This window comes from Notamacropus eugenii, chromosome 6, assembly GCF_028372415.1.
Source record: "Notamacropus eugenii isolate mMacEug1 chromosome 6, mMacEug1.pri_v2, whole genome shotgun sequence".
Taxonomy (NCBI): Eukaryota; Metazoa; Chordata; class Mammalia; order Diprotodontia; family Macropodidae; genus Notamacropus; species Notamacropus eugenii.
The window spans coordinates 194,064,944-194,087,685 of record NC_092877.1 but is presented as its reverse complement, the minus strand read 5'-3'; the positions used below and the strand labels follow the sequence as shown (position 1 = coordinate 194,087,685).

The window sequence follows — 22,742 nt, the reverse complement described above, 5'->3', positions numbered from 1 at the left end:
CAAATTCCTTCAGCTTTGGCAGCATGTTAGTCCAAATTTTGAAACCTATCAAATAGGTCTTTCAAAAATGATGCAAATAAACATTTACTTAAAACTCAGCACAACCTACCCCTATGTGACACCTCAGGGTGGGATAACTCTAATTTGGGCCAGCTTGGGAAGAGCCTCTCCATGTGGAGAAGATATTAGATTTGTTCTGTTTGGTCCAGAAGGCAGAACCAGGAACAACGAATGGCAATTACATAGAGGCTACTTTAGATTTTGTGTCAGAAAGAAGCTTTCTAACAATTAGAGCTCCTCCAAAGTGGAATGGGCTGCCTAGAGAAGTGGTGGGCTCCCTGTCCTGGGAGGTTTTCTAGCAGAGGCTCAATAACTTCTTGTCAAATATGTCAAAGCGGGGATTCCCAATGGGTTTGAGATGAATTGGAAAACTTGAGAGTTCCCTTTTAACCTTCAAATTCTGTGGAACATAGATTCAGGACTAAAGCAGCGCTGCAATTTAGATCTTACCTCATCCTTTTCACTAACTGTTAGGGCCCGCGTAAAGCCAATTAATATCTCTTTGTCCCAGCCTGTAGGACCCACCCTGTTGGGGAAGTAGAGAGGATCAAATAAGATAAGACTCTGTAACAGAAAGGGACACAGGTAAAAACTTTGCACAAACAAAGCATGACATACATGTCAATTATTACCGCAGCGTATGGAACGTGTTTTATAAATAAAGAAAGGCTTTGCTGCTATGAATCTTATTATTAACACTGGAATCAAAGCTATTTTCAAGTCACACTGCTGTAGATAATAAGCACGGGTTTTTAAAAAAGAAAAAGTTGCCATCTAGTCATGTAGACTAGCAACTAACTATATGAGCAGCCACTGCCCTGGTCTCCTTTATTGGTTTATTGAAATGTTTCACTTTTTTGTTTTCTTTAAAGAAAAACCTCCATTAGATCCATGGGGAGAAGACAAAAGAAACTGCCAAGTGGTGAGATCTTTAGCTTTTATCTATCTCAAACGGTCCACCGTTACATCTTTCCATAGTTTTACCCCTATTTTTGTGACTTCATTGACCCCAATTTTTCTTACTGTTCTCCTTCATTTGAAATTATTCCTGTGTATATCCCTGGTCCTCTCCGAAAGTGTGGTTCAGCAGTACAGGGGAGAGAGCACTGTATTGGGAGTTAGACCTGGGTTCTGATCCCAGCCCACTTACAAAACAATATAACTTTGGACAAATCATTTGATTCCTCCGGACCTCGTTTCTTGGTCTGTTGAATGGGAATAATAATACCTGTCCTGTATACATTGTTGAGGAGTGGCGAGGATCAAATGATGAGGGTCCTATACATGAAAATATTCTGAAATCTACAAAGACTTACATAGATATAAGGTGATATTATTATCACACGAGATCTATAAAATGCTCTTCATGTATCAGGCATTAATAGTAATCCAAGATCAGATCTCTGCAACCCCTTCCCACTGCCCTTATTCCCCATAGTTGCCTTTCCCATGCATGCCATATGTATAGTATTTCCTTACTCTTACTCACAATCTCTTTATCAGCAAACCCACCTCAGCTCCTACCAAAAGGCTATCACCCAGACAAGAAGGTTGTGATACCATGTTCTTCATACCAGAGTACATCATTATGCCCTCAAGATTACCAGTCCAGATCTGCACTCATGCCTCATCTCAACCATCGCAGCAGGATCAAGGTGTCATCTATACTTGACCATAAGACCTTAGCTATGTGCTCCCGAAACCCCAAACTTGGGGCTGAACCTGCTCAGTTACCTCAGGCTCTCCATCAGGCAGGCATTATGCCAAGACACCAATGCAATTACCAGGTCACCACCACCCTATCAAAAGGAACCACAGCTTTGTCCTTACCATGCCCTGACTCCTGGGCCAGTGTACCTGCTCCACCTTTAGTACACCCTGAACACCAAGCAGCACTTCCACCAGGCTCTAACTACCATGTGGAGGCTTCATCCACCCCTAATCATTTTTTAAAACTTCCATCAGATTCTGACCACCTTCCAATGATTTCCCAGGGATGTGACCACCAGGCAGAGGATCAATCATGTCCAGATCACAAGACCAAGACCACGCCTGTACCATCATTAAACCACAACTACCAGTCAACAGCTGCACCATTACAAAGATCTAATCAACAGACTCCAGTTTCACAAGGTATTAGGACTAAGCCTAAAATAACAACCTCCCTCGAGCGGTACCTCAACCACTGGCACAGAGCTATAGCTTCCCCATTATCGTCCCATGATGGGTCTGGAGCTACACTATCAGACTCTGATCGTTGGGTTAAAGGCACAACTACACAAGCATCATGTTCTGACCACCTCCTAAGGACAAAAACTGCACCATTACAGCATCCTAAACACAACCCTTGGGTCCTCAAGGTTTCTGCTTCCCCAAGCTCCAATCAACAGGTTAGGGCCACAACTGTGCCACCACCATGCCCTAACCATAGGGAAATCAACACCACCTTTGCACCCTGCCAATCTACTGATATCCCACCCAAGAATCCATCCAGCCTTCATTTTAAAGTTAAAGATACCACTATACCATCAGTACAACATGACCAGCAGGATATACCTCTACTAAACCTCAGTGACAATACAGAAGCTTCTATGACGGTTTCTAATCACAGGACCCAGGTTATACAGAACGGAGACCCTTCCTGTAACTCTGAACACCTGGCCAAGGCTCCACTTGATCCTTACCACTGGTCTGTGGCTTTACCACACCTTTACTGCTGGACTACAGTACCACAACCAGCCCCTGACCACACAGTTATCCAATATATAGATAACCAGACCAAATCACCACTGGGCCCCCAGCAAAAACCTGAGCCTCCTGAGTCTCCTCTCAAATACTGGGCCATACCTCTATCAGACTCCAAACAGGAGGTAGAGGTTCCATCAAACTCCAATCAACTGGTAACAACTCCAGCTGTCCCCAGCCAATGGCATGGAGCTGTATTAGGTCCTGATACTTGGGAAGAGGTGTCAATGGGTTGCAACCATCGGGCCCAAGCTCCATTAGATACTTACCAACAGGTGGAGATAACATCAGATCCCAACCACCCGGGCAATTCTACCCTGGAGTCAGATTGTAGGGTCATATCTCCACAAAGCCCTAACTGCCAGGATCAGATTCCACCAGACACTGATTACCAGGCTGATATTGTTTCATCAGTTCCCAAGCATCATGACAACACCACTATGGTTCTTAATCATTGGGTCATGGCTCCATCAGACATTGACCAACAGGGGGAGCTTGAATCTGATCCCATCCACTGGAGAAAGGCTACAGTGGATCCAGACCAATATGTCACAGGACTCCTAGGTCCTGATAACCAGACCCTGACTCCACTAGACATTGGCTTTCATAATGAGGATGTCACAGCTCTAGAACATCAGAACAAGACTATAATAGTCCAAGACATGATTACTAAGGCTCCTCCAGCTTCTTGTCATTGTGTTGAATCTATACCAAATCCCAACCACCAGATCATACCACCAAACATGGACTATGAAACCAAAACTCAACTTGACTTCAATAACAGTATCATGGATGCATCATGTCAGGATCATGTGGTCCTTCCAATTATCCCTGAACACCAGAATGAGGACGTATCAAACTTTCACCACCAGGAAGATGTTGAACCTTCACTAGATCTGGATTATGAGTTCAAAACTGTCCCTGACCAAGAATCCATGGACATCCTAATTTTAGACCATAGGTCTGAAGCTGAGGAGGTTCCAGTCTGTGGGGCCCTACTTCCTCAGATCCCTGACTTCCAGAATGAGAATTCAACGGACTGCAATGACCAAGCTGATGACGTACCACTACTTCCAAGCTCCGATTTTGAAGTCGTACATCCATTAAATCTGGACAATGAAGGTGAGATACCACTGAGGACGAACCATCAGTCTAAGATGACTCCAGACTTTCATCACCGGACTGAAGTGACGATTGATGCCCCAAACCAGGTAATCCTTCTCCCCATCCTGGATCAGGATGCTATTACATTGGATTCTGATAACTGTGACAAAGTTCTATCATTTTCCCAACACCAAGCCATACTGCCACTTGACAATCTCAAGCCAAAAAAGCCTTCATCACACTCTGACAATAGTGAAGTCATTTCACCGAACCAAAATCTCAGGCCTGTGCAACTGAACACCAAGGCTCAGACCATGGCTCCAGCAGAACCCAGCTACCAGACCCCACAGCAATCTTGCCACTGGGCAGAGATTCCACTAGAATGCAAACACAGGGTGACGCATCAACGAAGTTCAAGTCATAAACTCATACCTCCAGCACGGCTAAAGAATCTGGTTAAGAACCACCTTGACCTTGATCACCAGACTGAGACTGTACCAGATTGCAAACACCAAATAAAACGTCAACCATTCATGAATAACTGGTCTAGAACTCCATCTGACTGTAACCATGTGACTGAAGATGGGAACAACAGAGAACTTCCATGGTGTTTAACGTACATAAAACCATATACCATTGAGGGTGGGAATGTCCCTCATAGAACTGTTAATAGTATTATCAGGTCTATCCCCCAGGAGAAAATAAAAAATGACATCTATAAGCAAATTCTCCTGCAGCATGTATCAGATTGTTCAGATTTTGAGAATGGCTTATGCCTGACATCTACTTACATAGTCTGCTTAATCTGTGCCTCTTGGATCCCTTATGGCTGTCCTCATGTTCAGGAAATAGAAGATCCTTACAGAGCCCAATTGCTATCTATATCATCATTACTGCCTGGTTCCAAGGAAGAAATGAGTGTGAAATTTGTTTTACAAGTTCCCCAGCTAGAAGCAGGCTCTATGTTTACTGTCCATTATCCAGATTATAGCACTTACCAACATTTATATGATAAAAATGGAAATTTTTTTCGTTCACAATCCAGCTCTTCTAAATCAGTTACTTTCCTCCACGAGTCTAGTTCAAAACTCACTTGGCTTGATTTTATCCATGGCAAGTCTTACCAGCCACATGGGAAATGGTCATGTGGAAGTCAACATTCACTTTTAGGAAAAATGTTCATAAACTCCACCCCCAGAGTAAAAGGGACAAAGGGATCTGAGAAAGTTTTTAAATCTTTATTAGAAAGATTTCAAAAGAAAAGAAATACAAATTAAATAAACACTTTCTCTTCCAAAAGAATTGACTGTTTTGTATATTTGAAAGTGTGATTCTTTGTCTTATTTATTATTCTTTGTAATTAGATAGGAAGACACTGTGGGTTTTTTTTTGAACTAATAAGGATACAGGTATGTATACTCCTAGACACAGACATTGAGAAAAGAATCTTCATGGTCTTCTTTCCCACTTCTACCATACAGATCTATCAGTCTTCACAGACATGTTAACCAGTGTCTTTTGGCAATAAAATATAACACCGATTGTTATAAACACACCCTGACACAAAGTTGTGAAATCTCGTGGAACAATATTTGGCTCCCTGACCAATGGCATAATTTGCAGCTTTCTAAACATGTGAATTGCTAATTAATTTATGGATTTATTAAATGAATAAGGTAATGGAATTATAAGGGGTCCTTCTGGGTCAAATGGAGGTAGGCACACCTGGTTCTTTGGATGCTTGCTGGGAAAGACCATACTAGCAGCCCATAATAATGCTTCAGTTGTACTTTAATAAGGCACAAAGGGTACAGGGACAAAAGACACAGAAAGTACAAAGACAAATGACTTGAGGTGGGGATACAGAAGAAGATGATAGGGGGACAAGGGATTGTATAGTGAAGGAAAGCAGACTATGCGGTGAATGGGAAGTAGAGAAAATCACTTAGCCATGGATTAGAGTGGGGAACTCTCAGACGCACGGACCCAGATAGAGATGGAAGAGTGCTTGGGGACAGGAGTTTGGAATCTCATTTTTAAAGGGTTTTGGTGGGAATCAGACTCTTCTCTACGCCACCTTGAAGTTAGTTCAGGAACACATCTGTATCAATTTGAAGTTATCAATAATATGGTAGGATTAGTTTATTAATGTAACCATATCTCAAAAGTGTTAACAATATTTAGTGTTACGTTATTCTTACTGAATGCCTGAAACTTAATCTGAGAGTTTCAGACCATGGACGCTAGTGGCACCAAATGGCCCTCATGGCAAGGCCTAACTGGCTTTCTTTGATTTAGCACATTGTTTCAGCATGTGATTTTAGCTAATGTATAATACAGTTTGCAAGTAATCATTATGCTATGCTCCTTTTATCTATGGAATTTCTGGGTGCCCTTTAACAATCTTACTTCCTGATATTATTATATTATACTGGCTACTGGTAAACTTACTACTTTAATTAGAAGTGGAGGAGGGAGTTGTCAGAGGGACCAGAGCAAAATACAATTTTCACACACCATGGAATTTATACCCTGTAACATTATTTCATCTAGCACATGTTTTAGAAGGTCCAATGAACAATGTTAAGTGGGATATATCTGTATTCTAGTATTATATCCTATGACTACTCAGAGTTCTAAGGGCCATAAAACAGAACCTTGTCTTCCTACTTCATTCCAAAAAGGTCTTATTTTTAACAATACAAAGAACAGTTGTGAGTGTTATTTTCCTTTGTCAAATTACTGGTGTGAACCTATTTCATTATCCCCAAAAACTATTCAAAGAGAATTGTGCATGTAGTCTTAAAGGAGATAGAAAATACAGTTAGGACTGTGGTTTCTTGGAAAAGAAATAGGCTTCTTACTAGGGTTCTAGAATGTGATGTTTGCTGCCTCTCAGGACTAGCAGCACAACGTTTAAGACAGAGAAAACTCATAAGAGATACACACAAATATACAATAAAGATCGAGATTAGAATTTGTTAGGGAAAAAAGGTGCAGGGGTAGTAATCATGATCTCGGACAAAGTTAAGGCTAAAACAGATTTAATCAAAAGAGAAAAATAAGGAAATGTTCACTATGTGTCAGCCGTATTCATCAACGTTGTTTTGGACTATTTAAAATGACTAGACAATTTAAGGTTGGAACATTGCTGTGGCATAGGAAATGATGAGCTGGTGGACTGGGGAAAATGTGGAAAGACTCAGACTTAGGAAGGAAGAGGTTATCCATCCTCAGAGAAACAGGAGACAAATAAGTATAGTACAGTCTTACATAGATGCATATGAATGCAGATGTCTATGTATGAATATGATTATAGGTATCTAAGCATAAGTATGTGTGTGTAAGTTTATATATGTACGTACGTATATCTTTGTGTGTATATGTATGCATGTATGTAGGTATATATATGTACGCATATGTGTGTGTGCATGTATGTATATATAAATACATCCATGCTTAATTGTAGCCTTCTTGGGGGAGGGAGAAAAAGAGCAAAGTAAAAAGTGCGTAGCAGAGAAGGAAACTTCTAAGGAAGCAAAGCAAAGACGGACAGCTCCCTGAAAGCTATGTGCAGCATTTGTGACGTAGGCTTTCTTGAAATGGAAATTTATTGCTGAATATTTTGAATACTCTCATTTCTGCTGTGCACATGACAATGCTTTTTTTCTTTTCTTATTTTGTATTTGTTTCAATATTTAAATTTACAATGTTTTTTTTTCTTTTCTCATTGTATATTTAGGTTTAAAATAAAAAAATAATATGTAAAAAAGTCATCTGGGACTACCTCTACTTGCTGGTAAAGAACATAGTGGCTGGCTCAACAACTTACTGAGGGGCTTCTGAAGTCACTTTCAGATAGTAATGACGGATAAGGAAAAAGAAGATATCAAAAGTGAAAAACTCTCTGGTTTACTTAGCATTGTTAACTGTTGTTGTTAACACCAGAATGATTTCCTTAACCGTACACTGTTCTTATCCCTTTGGGCTTACGTACAGTTGGCTTACCAAACATCAGGCGTTGATTACCTTCACCAATCACAACTATGCTAACTGGGTCCATCACAAATTGAGATTACCTAATATTACTGGGGGCCTCGTTGGTACCTAGCAACCCTTTTATTCTATCAAACTGCCACAGACGTTTATTTAAATCTTTCTCTATACTACATCTCAGTAGAAGATCTTATATACTTTACCAAGAACACAGAAGTCTGAGCTTCTACTGAGCATCATGAACTTTCGTTTTCATCATCTCAGGCTGTAAACAGTTTGAGACAAAGAATTGTTTCACTTTTTGGTATTTGTATCCCCAGTGCCTAGCGAACTGGCTGGCACACATTGCTTAATAAACATTTTTCATCTATAGATCATGCACCGGAAATCCCCACATAGTAACCCTTAACGTTTTGCTGCTTTGTTACAATCTCGGTTTCTTCCCAAGCCCAACTCATCTAATGATGTGTTGGATCCCAACCTCTTCAGATTGCTGGCAGCTTGACTTTCAATCAACTTCTCTCCTTACCACCTTCAATATTTAATCTCTACTTACCTTTTTCTTGTTACCATTAAGATGTTTAAAGCCAAAAACAAAAACTCGTCAAGTGACCCAAGCTATATGTTTATATATCTCCTTCCTTTCACAGTCAATCCTAGGAAAAAACAAACCATGCACATTTATTGCCTCTGCTTTCTATTGTCCTGTTTATTTCTCAGGCCGATGGAATATGACTCCTGATTTCATTACTCAGCTGAAACTGGTCACACAAAATGATAAATGATCTTCCACTTCCCAAATCTAACGAGTTTCTTTTCAATCCTTACCCTAGATCTTTTTGTATTATTTGACACTCTTGGCTATCTTCTCTCCCTCCATACTCTCTCTAGGTTCACATAAAACTACTCTCTCCTGGTTGTCCTCCTACCTATATGACTTCTCTTCTTAGTTTCCTTTGCTGGCTCATCATCTTTATGACTCCCTAATTGTGAGTGTACTCTGAAGCTGTAACCTGAGTTCTCTTTTCTCTCACACAGCCTCAATGCACTCAGGGCAGCTAGGTGGTACAGTAGACAAAGCAGTGGATGGAGCATTGGTCCTGGAGGCAGGAGGACCTGATTCAAATTCAGCCTCAGACATTTTTAGCTGGGTATCTCTAGGCAAGTTATTTAATTTCTGTCTGCCTAAGTTTTCTCACCAGCAAAGTAAGGATGATAATAGCACCTACTTTCCAAAGTTTTTGTGAAGATCAAATGATATAATATTTGTTAAGTTCTTAGAACGGTGTCCAGCACATAATAAATGCCTCTTCCCTTCTCTCTCTTGGTAACCTCATCACCTTCTTTGGGTTTAATTATTAGGTCTATGCTGTTGACTCCTAGATCTATAAATCCAGTCTTGGTCTCTCTTCTGAATTCCAGTATTGTTTCACCAACTGTCTATTGGATTTCAAATTAGGTTCTATATTAACCTCCAAATGTCAGAAATAGAACTCAATATCATTCCTTCAAAATCTACCCCTCTACCAAACTTTTCTATTATTATCAAGGGTGACAAAATGTCTCTGGTCTTGCAGGTTCCTTGTTATCTCAATGCTATTCTCAACTCATTCCCCCTCAAACCATTTATATAATTAGTTGTCACATCATTTTGTTTCTTGTTTCTAACCTTAAAACATTTCTTGTAAATCTTCCCCCTCTCACTACTTTCACAACTACCATCATAGTTCAAGCACTCATCACCAACAAACTTGGCTTATTATAACATATTTTCTAATTGTCTCTCTACCTCAAGTCCCTTCTCACTTGAATCCATCCTTCATACAGGTCCTGGGTTATTTCCTTAAAGCTCAGGTCTGACAGTGTCATTCTCCTATTTAGTAAACCCCAGTGGTTCCCTAATACCTCTAGCATAAAATATGTATCCATCTTCTTGGTTTTTAAAGCCTCATCCTCAAAATATTTTTCTATGTTTTATAATGTGTTAATCTCCTTCCTGCACCTTATGGGTCATTCAAACTAGCCTTCATTATGTTCTTTATGTATAGCACTGAATCTCCTCTCTACATGCCTGTGTATATGTGGTATACCATGCCTGAAATATCCTTCATTCTCCCCCTAATTTCTTAGAATCGCTTACTCCCTTCAAGATAGCACAAGTGCCATCTTCTATGTGAAGCTGATCTCATTTCTAAAACTATTATTACTTATTTTATATTTATTCTGTATATATTGACATATATATATGTGTGTGTGTGTGTGTGTATGTGTGTGTGTGTGTTGTCTCTCCTTAAAATAATGTAAACTCTTTAAGAAAAGGGACTGTACACATTTTGTTTTTATCCATGCTCTAAGGGTCATGACGAACTCAGAAGGCCCTACCACAGGTGAGGCAAAAGAAGTCCACATGAAAATTTGGAGCTGAGATGTCTCTAAATTTGCTCATTTCACATTTCTTTTGAACTATCAAAATTCTGCTTTGCTCATAAGGCATAGCATCTTCTTTGATGTGGGCATGCCGTGCTGGGTGGTCCTGTATCAATATCTCCCATGCTGCACAATCAATTTCAAAGTTCTTCAGAAAGATCTTGAGCATGTCCTTGCATCACTTCTGACCTCCATGTGACTGCTTGCCTTGTGTGAGTTTTCCATAAAAATAGTCTTTTAGACAAATGTATATTTAGCATTTGGACAGCATGGCCAACCCATCAAAATTATAGTTTCTGCAGGAGAGTTGGAATGCATTCCGCTTGAGAAAGGACCTCAGGGTCTGGTAACTTACCTTGCCAGGTGATCTTCAGAGTCTTCTTAAGACCACTCAGATAAAAACAGTTCAGTTTCCTGATTTGTTACTCATAGACAGTCGAAGTTGCACAGTATGGTAGGCTTCTCTTCTCCCCTACACTTTTCTTTGGAGCCTCTCAAGCACCAAAATAATTTTGGCAGTGTGTACATCCACCTTATCATCTGTGTGTACACCCTTGGAAATTATACTGTTATGATGAGTGAACTTAACCACAGCAATCAGAATTTCTCCATTTACTATAACTGATAGTTGCACATAGGGATGGCATGTTGCTGATTGGCAGAAAACCTCTGTTTTCTTGGTATAAATTGTCAGATCAAAATGATAACACATGACAGAGAATTGATCCATAATCTGTTGCATTTCAGCCTCAGAAGTTGCACTGATTGCACAATTATCTGTGAACAAAAGTTGCACCCCAGTTTTCCCTCCACTTTAGTCTTGACTTGTAATCTTTTTGAGCTAAATAATTTACCATTAGTATGGTAGCTGACCTTGATACTGTTTTTGTCCTTGAAGGTGTCCAAAAACATCGCTGAAAACACCGCTAAAATGCAAGGGAGGGAGCCTCGCTTCACCCTTTTGGTGACTGGGAAAGTACAAAAGCATCCTTCATTGTTCAGAACCCATTGCAAGCACGACATGGAAGTGGTGTACAATACAATACTAGCCAACCAAGTTTCGCCATGATTCTCCACAACCCCTCGTTACTGACAGTGTCAAAGGGATGATCAGATCAATGAACATTGTATACAGACATCTGTTCTACTCCTGGCATTTCTCCTGGAGTTGTTGAGGAGCAAACACCATATCAACGATTCCTTGGCCCTTTCTGAAGCCACGCAGGTTCTCAGATAGATAACCATCTTCCAGGTGAAAGATCAGCATGTTAAGGAAGATTCTGGCAAGGCTCTTACTACCAATGACTAAGAGAGAACCCCCACAGTGATTGTCATGGACAACGTATTTCCCTTTCCTGTTATAGAGATGGATAATGGAGGCATCCTAGAACTCCTGGTGGATAGCCTCCCCTTGACATATAACCCAGATTTCAGTCAGCTTTGATATGAGCAATAGTCCCTCTGCCTTTTAAAGTTCAGCTGGAATAGAATTAGCACCAGGCACTTAGCCACATGAGAGGATTCAAATGAGATGACACATTGAAAAATCTCTTCTTCAGTTAAAAGTTTGGCTAGAGAGGGACTGACTTAAACCTGAGGTATATGGCCAATGGCTTCAGCATTCACTGATGACGGTCTGTTCAGAATGCTATGTAAGTGTTAAGTCCATATCTTCAGGATCATGTCCTTATCAATAATCAGTGGGACTCCCTTGACCCTGAGTTGCTGAGATGCACCATAGGTCTTTGGCCCATAAATAGTGTTCAGGGCATCAAAAAAGTACTTTGGATTGTTACTATCAATGTAAAACCTAATTTCATCTACCCTCTCACTGAACCAAGAATCCTGAATCTCTCTCTAAACTTTACTTGCATTTAACTTTTGATGGAGTTAAAGGCTGCCTTCTTAGAGACAGACAAACTGACCTGCTGATAAACTTTGGGGAGTTCTCATTTTTCATTTAGTAGCTTCTGAATTTCCCCATCACTTTTGTCAAAGCAGTAGATGTTTGCAAGTGTTCTGGCCCAGATGAACAAATGCAGTGCTGTATACCAAATCCCTGAAAACTTCTTATGCTCCACTGTTGTTAAACGTGTGTTGGCTCTGTTTTCCTTCTAAGTTAGGAACAAACTGTTCATGCTTAGAGAAGTGCTCTAATCTGTTGACATTGTCTTCTGGTAGTTGTCTTGCCTGGAGCCACTGCTTTTGCTGAATGTGTATTTTTAACTTGGAGAAGATTAATCTATGATTGCTCCACACGTTCCCTTCATTACTCTCCTATCCTGTCTGTCTCTTCTCCTTGCAATGATAGAGTCTATTAAATGCCAGTGTTTGCACTGAAGTTGCCTCCATGGAGTTTGGATGATGATAAACTCCTGAGAAGCACAAGTCTTCATTATTAAGTGACCGTTGCTGTTGCTGTTTTCAGCTCCTTTCCTCCTAAAGATTCCCTGCCATGTCTCGTAATCTGTGTCTACTCTGGCATTAAAACCACCCAGAATTATAAGCTTGTCCTCATTCAGCACACTGAAAATGAGGGTCTCTAGGTTTTCACAAATTTTTTCTTTGACCTTCTCAGGGTACATCATGGTGGCAGCTTATTCACTAATGATGGTGGTATGGTACTTTACTACAAGTGAAAATTTTTGTCCTGAGCCTGTCATTCACTCCTTTTGGGAGGCATACAAGATTGGTAAGTAGATTAATTCTGTGCAGCCTATTCCAGTTTCATGACATTCCCTTTCACCACAGACACTCCAGAAAAATGTATATCCAGGTCCAACTTCAGTAATCTGGCCAGCTTTGTTTTACTTGGGGCTGCTATTTGAATGCAACACCTGCTGAGTTATCTCCCAATAAAAGCTGCTTATCTTTCAGGTCTACTGGGCTTTGCATTGTCCATAAGCATGCACACATTCCATGTACTGATGGTGAATGAAATTATCTTTGCAAAAATTTTTGTACAACCACAAGATGGGATCTCTGCTAGGTATATAGGCCAGAGTGAAGCAGAAAAATTATTAGGGTACCTTGTCTAGCTCCTTCTTCATGCCAAGAGCTGAACAAGTGCTCAGGCACCCAGGGAGCTGCCAAATCCTATCGCTGCTTTAGTTCAGTGAGAAGATGACCCTGTGCCGCCTGTAGGCAGCCTTGTGACTATAGCTCCCAGTATATTCACACCTGCTGCTTCATCACTTGCAAGTGACCAAAGACCTTTGAGGTAGTAAAAATGGTAAAAATGATATGGGCGATATCTTTTGACTTGTGCATAAAGTGGATTTAAGTGAGGCAGAGTTGCATGAAGTCATCAGCTACATGTTCTTCTCCATTCATGGGTGTCCAGTGGGAAGACAAACCTCAAGACGATGGTGATGGTTTAGGATGCAGTGGATGACCTTGGCCTCTTTGATGCCTAATCAAGCTAGAAAAGCTCCACAGTGCCTGCTTTAACTGCCTTCATGGCCCTTGAAACAAATTATTCTCATTCGGGGGATGTCTTCACACACTTGGGGTAGATACCCCACCCAATTCACTAAAAGGTTGGAGAATCCTTGGTTACTCTAAATGTAGTTCAACCCCTCTGCCAAAAATGGTTTATTAGAATGCGGCCACTGTACATGCTACAGCTTCTTGAGGTCATAGGTGAGAGCTGGGTACATCATGGGGACACCAAAGATAGAAAGCAGTCGTGCAAAGGACTCAGCAGCCCTCACACAAGAGCTATTCGTTGTCTCTGAACATTCATACTTCCCAGTACATTGGAGGTACTTAGTAACTGCTTATTGATTGTTTGATCACCCCTTCTCTCAAATAGTCTCTTCTTTCTGGATTTTTGTCTGACAGTAGTGCCCCTCAGCTTCCTTTGTTGGATTTTGATTCGTGTTTTGCCTTTTCTCTTTTATCTAAATATGCATGCAGCCTCTTATCATCTCCTTGATATCTCTCCTGAGATCCAATTCTGGGCCAAGGAACAAATAGATATCTTTGATGGGATTTCCTGTACCCATATCAAGTTCCACATATTCAAAACAGAATTACTTATTTTTCCCTCCCCAAATTCCTCTCTCATGAGACTTCTCTATTCCTGTTTAGCCTTTTACCATTCTTGAAATAACGAAGGTTTCTAATCCTCATCATAATGAATTCTTCCCTCTCCGTCATCCCTACCCTATAGCCAGAATTGTTTGCCAAATCTTATTCATTTGACTCTTACAACATGTCTTGCGTTCATCCCCTTCTCTCCATTCACGTGGCCACCAACTTCATTCATCCTTCGTTACCTATTGCAAGAGCAATTGAACTCACTGCTTCCAGTTTATTCTTGCGTAATCTGTACTTCACAGAACAATGAGGATAATCTTCTTAAAGCACAAGTGTGAACATATCAGTCCCTTGTGCAAAAAGATTTAATCAGATAGCCAAGATTAGAAAGAAAGCAGAAAATTGGGGAAACAATTTTTATAGATAATCTCTCAGATGAAATTCTCTTTTCTCAAGTACATAAAGAACTTTGTTAAATTTATAACAATATGAGTCATATCCCAATTGATAGAAGGTGAAAGGATATGAACAGGCAGTGTTTTGATGAAATAAAAATTATATACAGTCATGTGAAAAATGCTGTAAATCATTATTGATTAGGGAAATGTAAATTAAAACAACTTTGAGATATAATCTTGACCTATCTGATTGGCTAAAATAAGAGATGCTCTTCAATTGGGGAATGGCTAAAGAAGTTGTGGTATAAGACTGTGATGGAATACTACTGTGTTCTAAGAAATGATGAACAGATTGACTATAGAGAAACATAGAAAGACATGGCCCTATGATGGAAAATGCTATCCACCTCCAGAGAAAGAACTGGCAAATAGAAACATGGATAGTTTGGTCTTCCATATGTCTGTGCCTATGTATACATATATGTAAATTTGTGTATAATTGTAGCCTTCTCTAGGTGAGATGGGGAGGGAGGGAGAAAAAATAAAATCAACAGTAAACAGCAAAGACCAAAAGAAGAAGGAAGCACAGAAAAGTTGAGTAGCTTTGAAAATGCAATGTAGTACTTATTACTTAGGTTTTCAAAAAAAGCAAACAGTTTGAAATGGAAATTTATTGCTTTATATTGAATTCCCTCATGTTCTGCTGTTTACATGGAAATGTTCTTTTTTTCCTTTTCTAATTTTGTGTTTAAGTTTGGCATTAATAAAAAAAATTTAAAGAAATTAGCAGAGCTATGATTGGAACTTTTGCCTCCATATGTGGTCATCTTTTCACTACAAAATCCCAAACAACTTCATTTTCCTTTAATCAGTAAAGTTAATGGAATAGTTCAAAATAATAAAAAAGAGATTTAATCATTCCCTATTGCCTCTACCATAAAGTACCAACTCAGGTAGGCATTTAAAGCTCAGCATGATCTGTCTCTTGCCTAACTTTCTAGGTTTTCTCTTATCATATTCTCAGTGGTCGTGCTGGGCTGGTCTACTAACTCTTTTTCCAGATCTAAGCAATGCGTTTTTCTGCCTTTATGCATTTGCATAGGCTGCCCCCAGTACCTGGAAAGTACCACCTATTTGCCTTCTCTCTTAGAATCCCTAGCTTCCTTCAGGGTTCAGCTCACCTACTTCTTCCTAAGAGAAGCTCTTCCTGATCCTTGCAGTTATTAGTGGTAGTTACCCTCTCCTTACATAATAATGTATGTCCTTATACGTTTATTTACCTTTTTATGCCTCCAATAAGTCAGAAGCTTCTTAAAGACAGGCACCATTTTATCTTAAACAGAGAATTGTAAATAGAGAGAAGTTAAAATTTAGAAGGTTTCAGAATGTTAAGGAAAGTTTTGACACAAGAGGATGCTTATCCTCTTGTCATTCCACCATCTGAATTATTCATCATACATTTAGGCAAATTTATTGGCATGTATTCATACATTACAGATTAATTAGCATTGGTTTCATCAATTCAATTCAATAAGCTTTTATTAAATATCTCTTATGTGTAAGGTACTGTGATGGGAAGAAAGGGATGGAGAAAATGTTAATAATACAGATAAAACTTAAAAATATGTCATGCCCACTTCTTTTTGGAGAGTTGTTTATTAAGCATTTACCATCACACTCCTGCTCCTGCTCGTCTTCTAGATCACCTTGTTACAGCCAAAAGTGTCTCTCAGCTGGCTTGGGAGGCTTCTGTATCCTGCAGTAGCAACTAATGGGTAAAACCCTTGCTGACCCAAGCTTCATTTTTGGGAAAAATGAATGATTTGTCAGTACTGAAATTCACTGACCTGAGTAGCTTCATTGGTCAAATTAACAGAGTAATTAGTTGACAGAAAAGAATTGTTAGTTACCAGTCTGCCCTCTCCTCTAGGACATACACAGAAGCTTTTTTTTAAAAAAAAAAACAACATTAGATCAACACATTTACTAGCTCAGATATTCTTAACCTAAGGTCTGTGAATTTGTTTTAAAAGATAATTGGTAACTATATTTCAAATTAATTGCTTTCCTTTGCAATCCTACATATTTTATTTGATGTATTTAAAAAGATGATTCTGAGAAGGGGTCCATTGGTTTCGTGGAGCTTCCAAGGGGGTCCATGATACAGAAAATGTTAAGAACCTCTGCTGAAGTTTGGAGTTCTTAAGCAACTAGAAGTTTGTAAAATTAAATTTAGTTCTAAATTTTGGCTTTTTAAATGATTTTTTTAATCTTTATTTTAAAGTAGGAAAGAAATTGTGCTTTATCAGCAGCTGACATATGGATGTGCATTGCTGCCTTCAGTCTATATATCAAAGTCATGTGTGGTAGGGTATTAAAAAGTTTTTGAATTTTGCTTTTTTAGTGAGAGCACAAAAGTTTTCTCTACTGTTAAACAAAGTTAAATTTAAAATATTTTTATTTCATTTTCATCTCATACTTTTAACTTCTTTCTGTACATATATATTACAAATAAATGTATATCTGCAAACATCTGCTAGCTTTCCTTTTTATTTTCTTTTGGCATACGCTTACTAAGAAATGGGCAACCAGTTGAAGTATTCTAATGGTGTGTTTAGAGAGGGTTTGTTTCCTGTTCCTTTAAATTGGATGTTTAGGATACAGAAGCCTTGACTTCTGTGTCTTTCCCAGATGGTAAGCATTGTTCTTCCCCATCTGAAAGGATGGGAGAAGATATCTGTTCACCAAGAAAGTAACCTTCTATAGTCTTATTTTTTTCCCTTTTTTGGGCATTTTCCCAACTAGTTACCTGACTTTTGGGTCCTTTGTCAAGAGTAGGATATACTCTGGGGATCTGTAAGATCTCATTTCCTCCAGGGTGGCACTATCAAGCATGTACACTGGTCTGGAAGGAGGCAGAGGTTTTTGTGCCCAGAATCTTAGCAGAGTTTCCTTTTCATAACCACCTCACTTCCAGTTCCACCAAGCCAGCACTGGGGGCTGAGATTCAGATAAGCTGTGGGGACAGGGCCACCACTCAGTGTGAGATAAAGATCAGCTCCCTCAGGGCCTCTACACAGGGCTGAGGTAAGAATGGTTGCTCAGTGTCCCCAGGGTATTTACGATCCAACAAGGGATGCGGGCTGCTGTAAAGGCTGCTGTGGGAACTGCTGCCACCTGCCCAATGTGGCCTCTGTGGCCACTGCCTGAGGCCAGAGCTATGGAAAGGCCCTTCTGCCTTCTGGGCCAGCTGAAAAAACTCTGTCACTGACCTTTGGTGCCTGTGGGTCAAGGGAACTGTGAATTGCTGCTACTAGGACTGGAGATTCCAACCCCAAGGCCTGCTTGTGTCCTACTCCCAGAGCCGAGCTGCCTGGCCAAGCCTGCATCCTGTGGGACAGACGTTTCCCATGGGCCTTTCAGGTCACCCTGAGCTGGAAATCTCCTCCACTCTGTGGCTTCTGCTGCTCTAGAATTTGTTGAGAGTCGTTCTTTACAGGTATTTTATGGGCTGTGGGGGGAGAGCCAGCATATGTGCGTCTCTTTCTACTCTGCCATCTGGGCTCTGCCCCCTCCCCAACTCCTCTTAATTCTAGTGTCTTCCCTCTGCTAATTATTTCCTGTTTATCCTGTTTGTAGCTTACTTCGTGTACATTTGTTTTGCGTATTGTCTCCAATAGATTCTAATTTCCTGGAGGGCAAAGGCTGTGCATCTTTTTGTATCCACATCTCTTAGCAGAGTACCTGGGCCATAGTAGGTAATTAGTAAATATTTACTGCTTGACTTTTTCTGTATCCTTATCCCTTTTTTAGTACAGAGGTGGGCAAATTTTTTTCTGTAAATATTTTAGGCTTTTTGGGGTAAGAGACAAAAGTATTATACAGATCACAAAAGAGAAAACAAATTTGAATTCAAAGTCAGCTCCAATCTCAGACACTTCCTAGGTGTGTGACTCTGGGTAAGTCACTTAAATTGCTTGCCTCCATTCCCTCAACTATAAAATAAGGATAGTAAGAATAGTGCCTCCTTCCCAGGGTTGTGAGGATAAAGTGAGATAACACTGGAAAGTGCTTAGCACAGTGCCTGGCGCATAGTGAGCACTGTCTAAATATTTCTTTCTTTCTTCTTCTTTTCCCTCCCAATTTTCATAAATCTGATTAAAAATTTCCATTTGAAGGTTAAATGGAAGCTCTTCAATTGTGCAATTTAAGTGGATTTTGAAATAAGGAAATTTCTTTAGTGTAAGCATTGAAGTCTGAAAAACACCACTGGAGCTGTAGTTTGAGCTTGAAAATATATCTATTGTAGATTTGTGTGGGAATAAATATCTCACTTATTTTTTAAATTTTTGATGGCACAGGAAGTATATAAAACTGCCTGACATTACTCGTGATTCAAAACAACCTTGTGTTTTGAATTGTCTTTATTGCAAGACAAATTTCACATGTTGTTCTGATTGTAGTTTTAGAATGAATTCATTAAGAAACTTGTATCAAGTCTGCAGCAAAATCTAATATATAAAAACATTCAGTGTTTGATAATAGTACTTAAAGAAAGTCCTCATTCAGAAAAATTTCAATTTTGTCTCAAGATAAAACAAAATGTTTTTTCTTCTCTTTTTCTGACATGATGGGTATAGACTATGAACTAAAAAGAAGAATGTCACAGTACAGTGATATGCGTGTTGTCAAGTTATAACTGTCTTACTGAGATTTATATCTGAATAGCAGTGTAAGGTGATGAGTGGTTTCTGTGGCTCAGCTCTGCCTTTGTGACCTGAAAGTAGTCATAGAAAACATATAAACAAATTAGTGTGGCTGTCTTCCAATAAAACTTTATTTAAAAATGTAAAATTCGTTCTTAAGTTTGTGGACTATACAAAAATCCAGATGGACTTGTTGCTGACTTCTGTTCTCAGGCATCTTTTAGTGGTTGTTGCATAACTTCAGTTGTGTATGACTCTTTGTGACACTGTTTGGAGTTTTCTTGGCAAAGATGCTGGAGTGATTTGGCATTGCCTTTTCCAGCTCATTTTTACAGATAAGAAAACAGAGGCAAACAGTGTCTAATGACTTGCCCACACAGCTACTAAGTGTCTGAGGCCAGATTTAAACTTAGGTCTTCCTGACCCCAGCACTCTATCCACTGTGCCTCCTTAACTACATCTTATTGCAGCGTTGTCCTTTTAAATGTGTTTACCATAATATCACCTTTAGACCTGTTATTCCATTGTCCCCACACTGTTTTTTCTCTTGTAAATTAGAATATTTCACTCTTATTAGGCTAATAGTTCTTTTATTATCAACACATATTACCCTTAATACCCTAACTTCACCAGTTTCCTTCTTAACTCCATGTTACTTACTCAGTTTATATATTTTTTTTAATTTTACAGAATTCATCTACTGGGATATCAGAAGTGATATCTAGGGCCCAGAACCCCAGCATGTGGCATGACAGTTCAAAATTGGTATGGATTTCCCTTTTTCTATTACCCATAATCCAGCACCCTAAGCTCTGTACTTAAATAAATTGAATTTACTCTTAGGGACAGTCACCCAAATGCGTGTCTCTTTGCCTCATTTTGCTACCCCCCAGAATTCCCTCTGAGAAAGCTCAGAATACAACTGGAATGTCTAAGTTTATTACGAGGTTTATGTCTAAACCTCCACTGATATAAAAGTATTCTTGGGACTCAATATAGCAATGCATGTGGCATAAAGGGTTTTTATTCCACAAATATTCATAGAACACATACTGCAATCACAGTGGCCCCTACAGTACTCATTGTGTTTCTCCCCAGTGAAGCCTATTTTACTTCTAGTGTCTAGACTCAGAACATCATCCTGTGGTTTCAGCAACCCTCAGAAGTCAGATGAGTTTTCAGCTCCTAAGGAGATAAGTCCTCGACGTTCTAGAGTCACTTTTTTCCAGGGATGCTGATAGGCCTCCAGAATTAAGACAGTGTACTAGAGCCTTGGATTTTCTTTAAAAAAGAAAACAAAATTGGAGTTGTTAGAGAACTCTTTCTCATTGGATCTGCACTACCTTCAAGAATGAAGGAAAAACAACAATTGCCTAATCAACAGTAATAGAGCAGGGCAAAGTCTAGGTCTTCTGCTTCTGTACACACTGTTATTGTTCCTTCCTATTCTTGCCCTCAGGAATCACACTCAATATTTTTCTCCCCAAGAGATTAGCATTTTGAAGGAATTATCCTTTTCTGTCTAGGAAATTGGGTGTTGGAAGAACTCCCAATCTTAGAGTTACTATAGAGGCAACTCCAAGCTAATGCTGTCCATTAAATCCTTCTTCTATCTAAGACTCTGGTTTTCAGGATCTTCTCTGGCCAAGCGAAGCTACACAATTCTTCTTTCCATGGCTGGTATTTGTCAGTCTAAGGGGTTCTGCTGCTGCTTTCTCAAAAGACAAAGTCAGCAATTCAGAATACACAATTCTCCTGTTAGATCCGTTGGATTAGATTCATGAAAAAGTAAATCATCTTCCCTCCCATCTTAGTTCCCTACCCTAGGTTTGTTCTTACCTTGGCAGCTCTCTGGTCTATACTCTGGAAAGGCAAAAAGGACTTTGCCCTGCATTCGAACCCCCCTTTTATGAAACTGGCCCAGAACCTCTGACCCATAACAACCCAAGCCAAACATTTCATCTCGGATAGACAAAATTAAAATCCCACATGAAGGCTCACCATCCTGTTAGCTCACCAGGTTGATTCGGATATTTCCCTGATTGATTTTCTACATATTTTTCCAATTAGTTTTGTTCTATCTGCAGTCACATGAGTTCTTTTTCTCCTCATTTTTGATTTCCTTAAGCTACTCAAATGCCTTGTATTCTCATTTGATAAATTGTGTTGAACTATAGATTCCACCCCATCTCACATCTCCTACCCTGTCAAGCCCCAAACTACTTCCTTTAAAAACTATATTCCCTAAAATGTTGTTAACAGAAAGAATTGATAGCTATTAACTTTGAGAGTGTGGTACTAATATTGAGCAAGTACCAGTACTATTTGCTCAAAGTTTTGCGGATTCTTGTTATTGATTTTGATAATGGTACGAGTCATGTATTTTTGTTTTGTTTCTTAATATATATTACATCATATAAATCTAATATTTCTCTGAATTCTCCATATTCATTTCATACAGTACATTCATATTCAATTATATATAAAAATTTGTTTAGAGCCATTCCCCAGCTATTTGAATATGTTTTGTCTCTTGCTCTGTTTTCACAAATATGGTAATTTGTGAACATGTTTTTTTTCTAGTTTTTAATAACCTTTGGGTTATTAAGACATAATGTGAGAAGAGAAATCTGAGACAAAATATATGAATTGAATAACTTTTGTTTTACTGAATAGTTGAAGCAATCAACAGCTTCACCAGTATCTTCCCACAGTCCTTCTAACAATGTTTTTCTTTATTTTATCATCTTTGCTAGTTTGATGGCTATGAAGTGATACAAGGGTGTTATGATTTGCATTTCTCTGATTAGTGATTTCAAACATTTTCAAATGATTATTTATAATTTATATTTATTTTGATAATTGCTTGTATCTTTTCACTGATTGTCATATTGGGGAAAGGCTCTTAATCATCTTGATTTGTGTCAATTATTAATTTTTGGATGTCACTTTTTCAGAGATATTTGATACAAAGATTTTATTCCCTGAAATATATCTATTCCTTTTACTCTAGATGCATTTTATTTGTGTAAAATTTCTTTTTTTTGGTTCTATATATGACCTCTTTTGTCCCATGTCTGACTATGAATTATTTCCCATCCATAAATGTGAAATATATAACTTAAGATTTTCTTCTAATTTGAAACAAAATTTCAATTTTATTAATGTCTTTTTTGTTTACCTTACTGTCATTTCAGGATAGTCTCCATCCTTATCCAGTGAGTTTTCCTTTTAACAAAGAAAAACACTTTGGCAAAAATCTACA

The 22,742-nt window shown here is 39.0% G+C and overlaps 1 protein-coding gene across 1 annotated transcript; it reads left to right on the top strand.

Annotated features, from left to right (window-relative positions):
• The first annotated feature begins 936 nt into the window (after positions 1–936).
• LOC140512234 (uncharacterized) lies at positions 937–5,186 on the top strand. Its single transcript, XM_072621475.1, has 2 exons — positions 937–982; positions 2,055–5,186. Exon 2 carries the CDS (start codon positions 2,652–2,654, stop codon positions 5,184–5,186), a length of 2,535 nt encoding a protein of 844 aa, XP_072477576.1. The 5' UTR covers positions 937–982; positions 2,055–2,651.
• Positions 5,187–22,742: the final 17,556 nt, after the last annotated feature.

Coding starts and splice junctions, on each gene's coding strand:
- LOC140512234 (XM_072621475.1), top strand. CDS start 2,652: ATGACGGTTTCTAATCACAGGACCCAGGTTATACAGAACGGAGACCCT.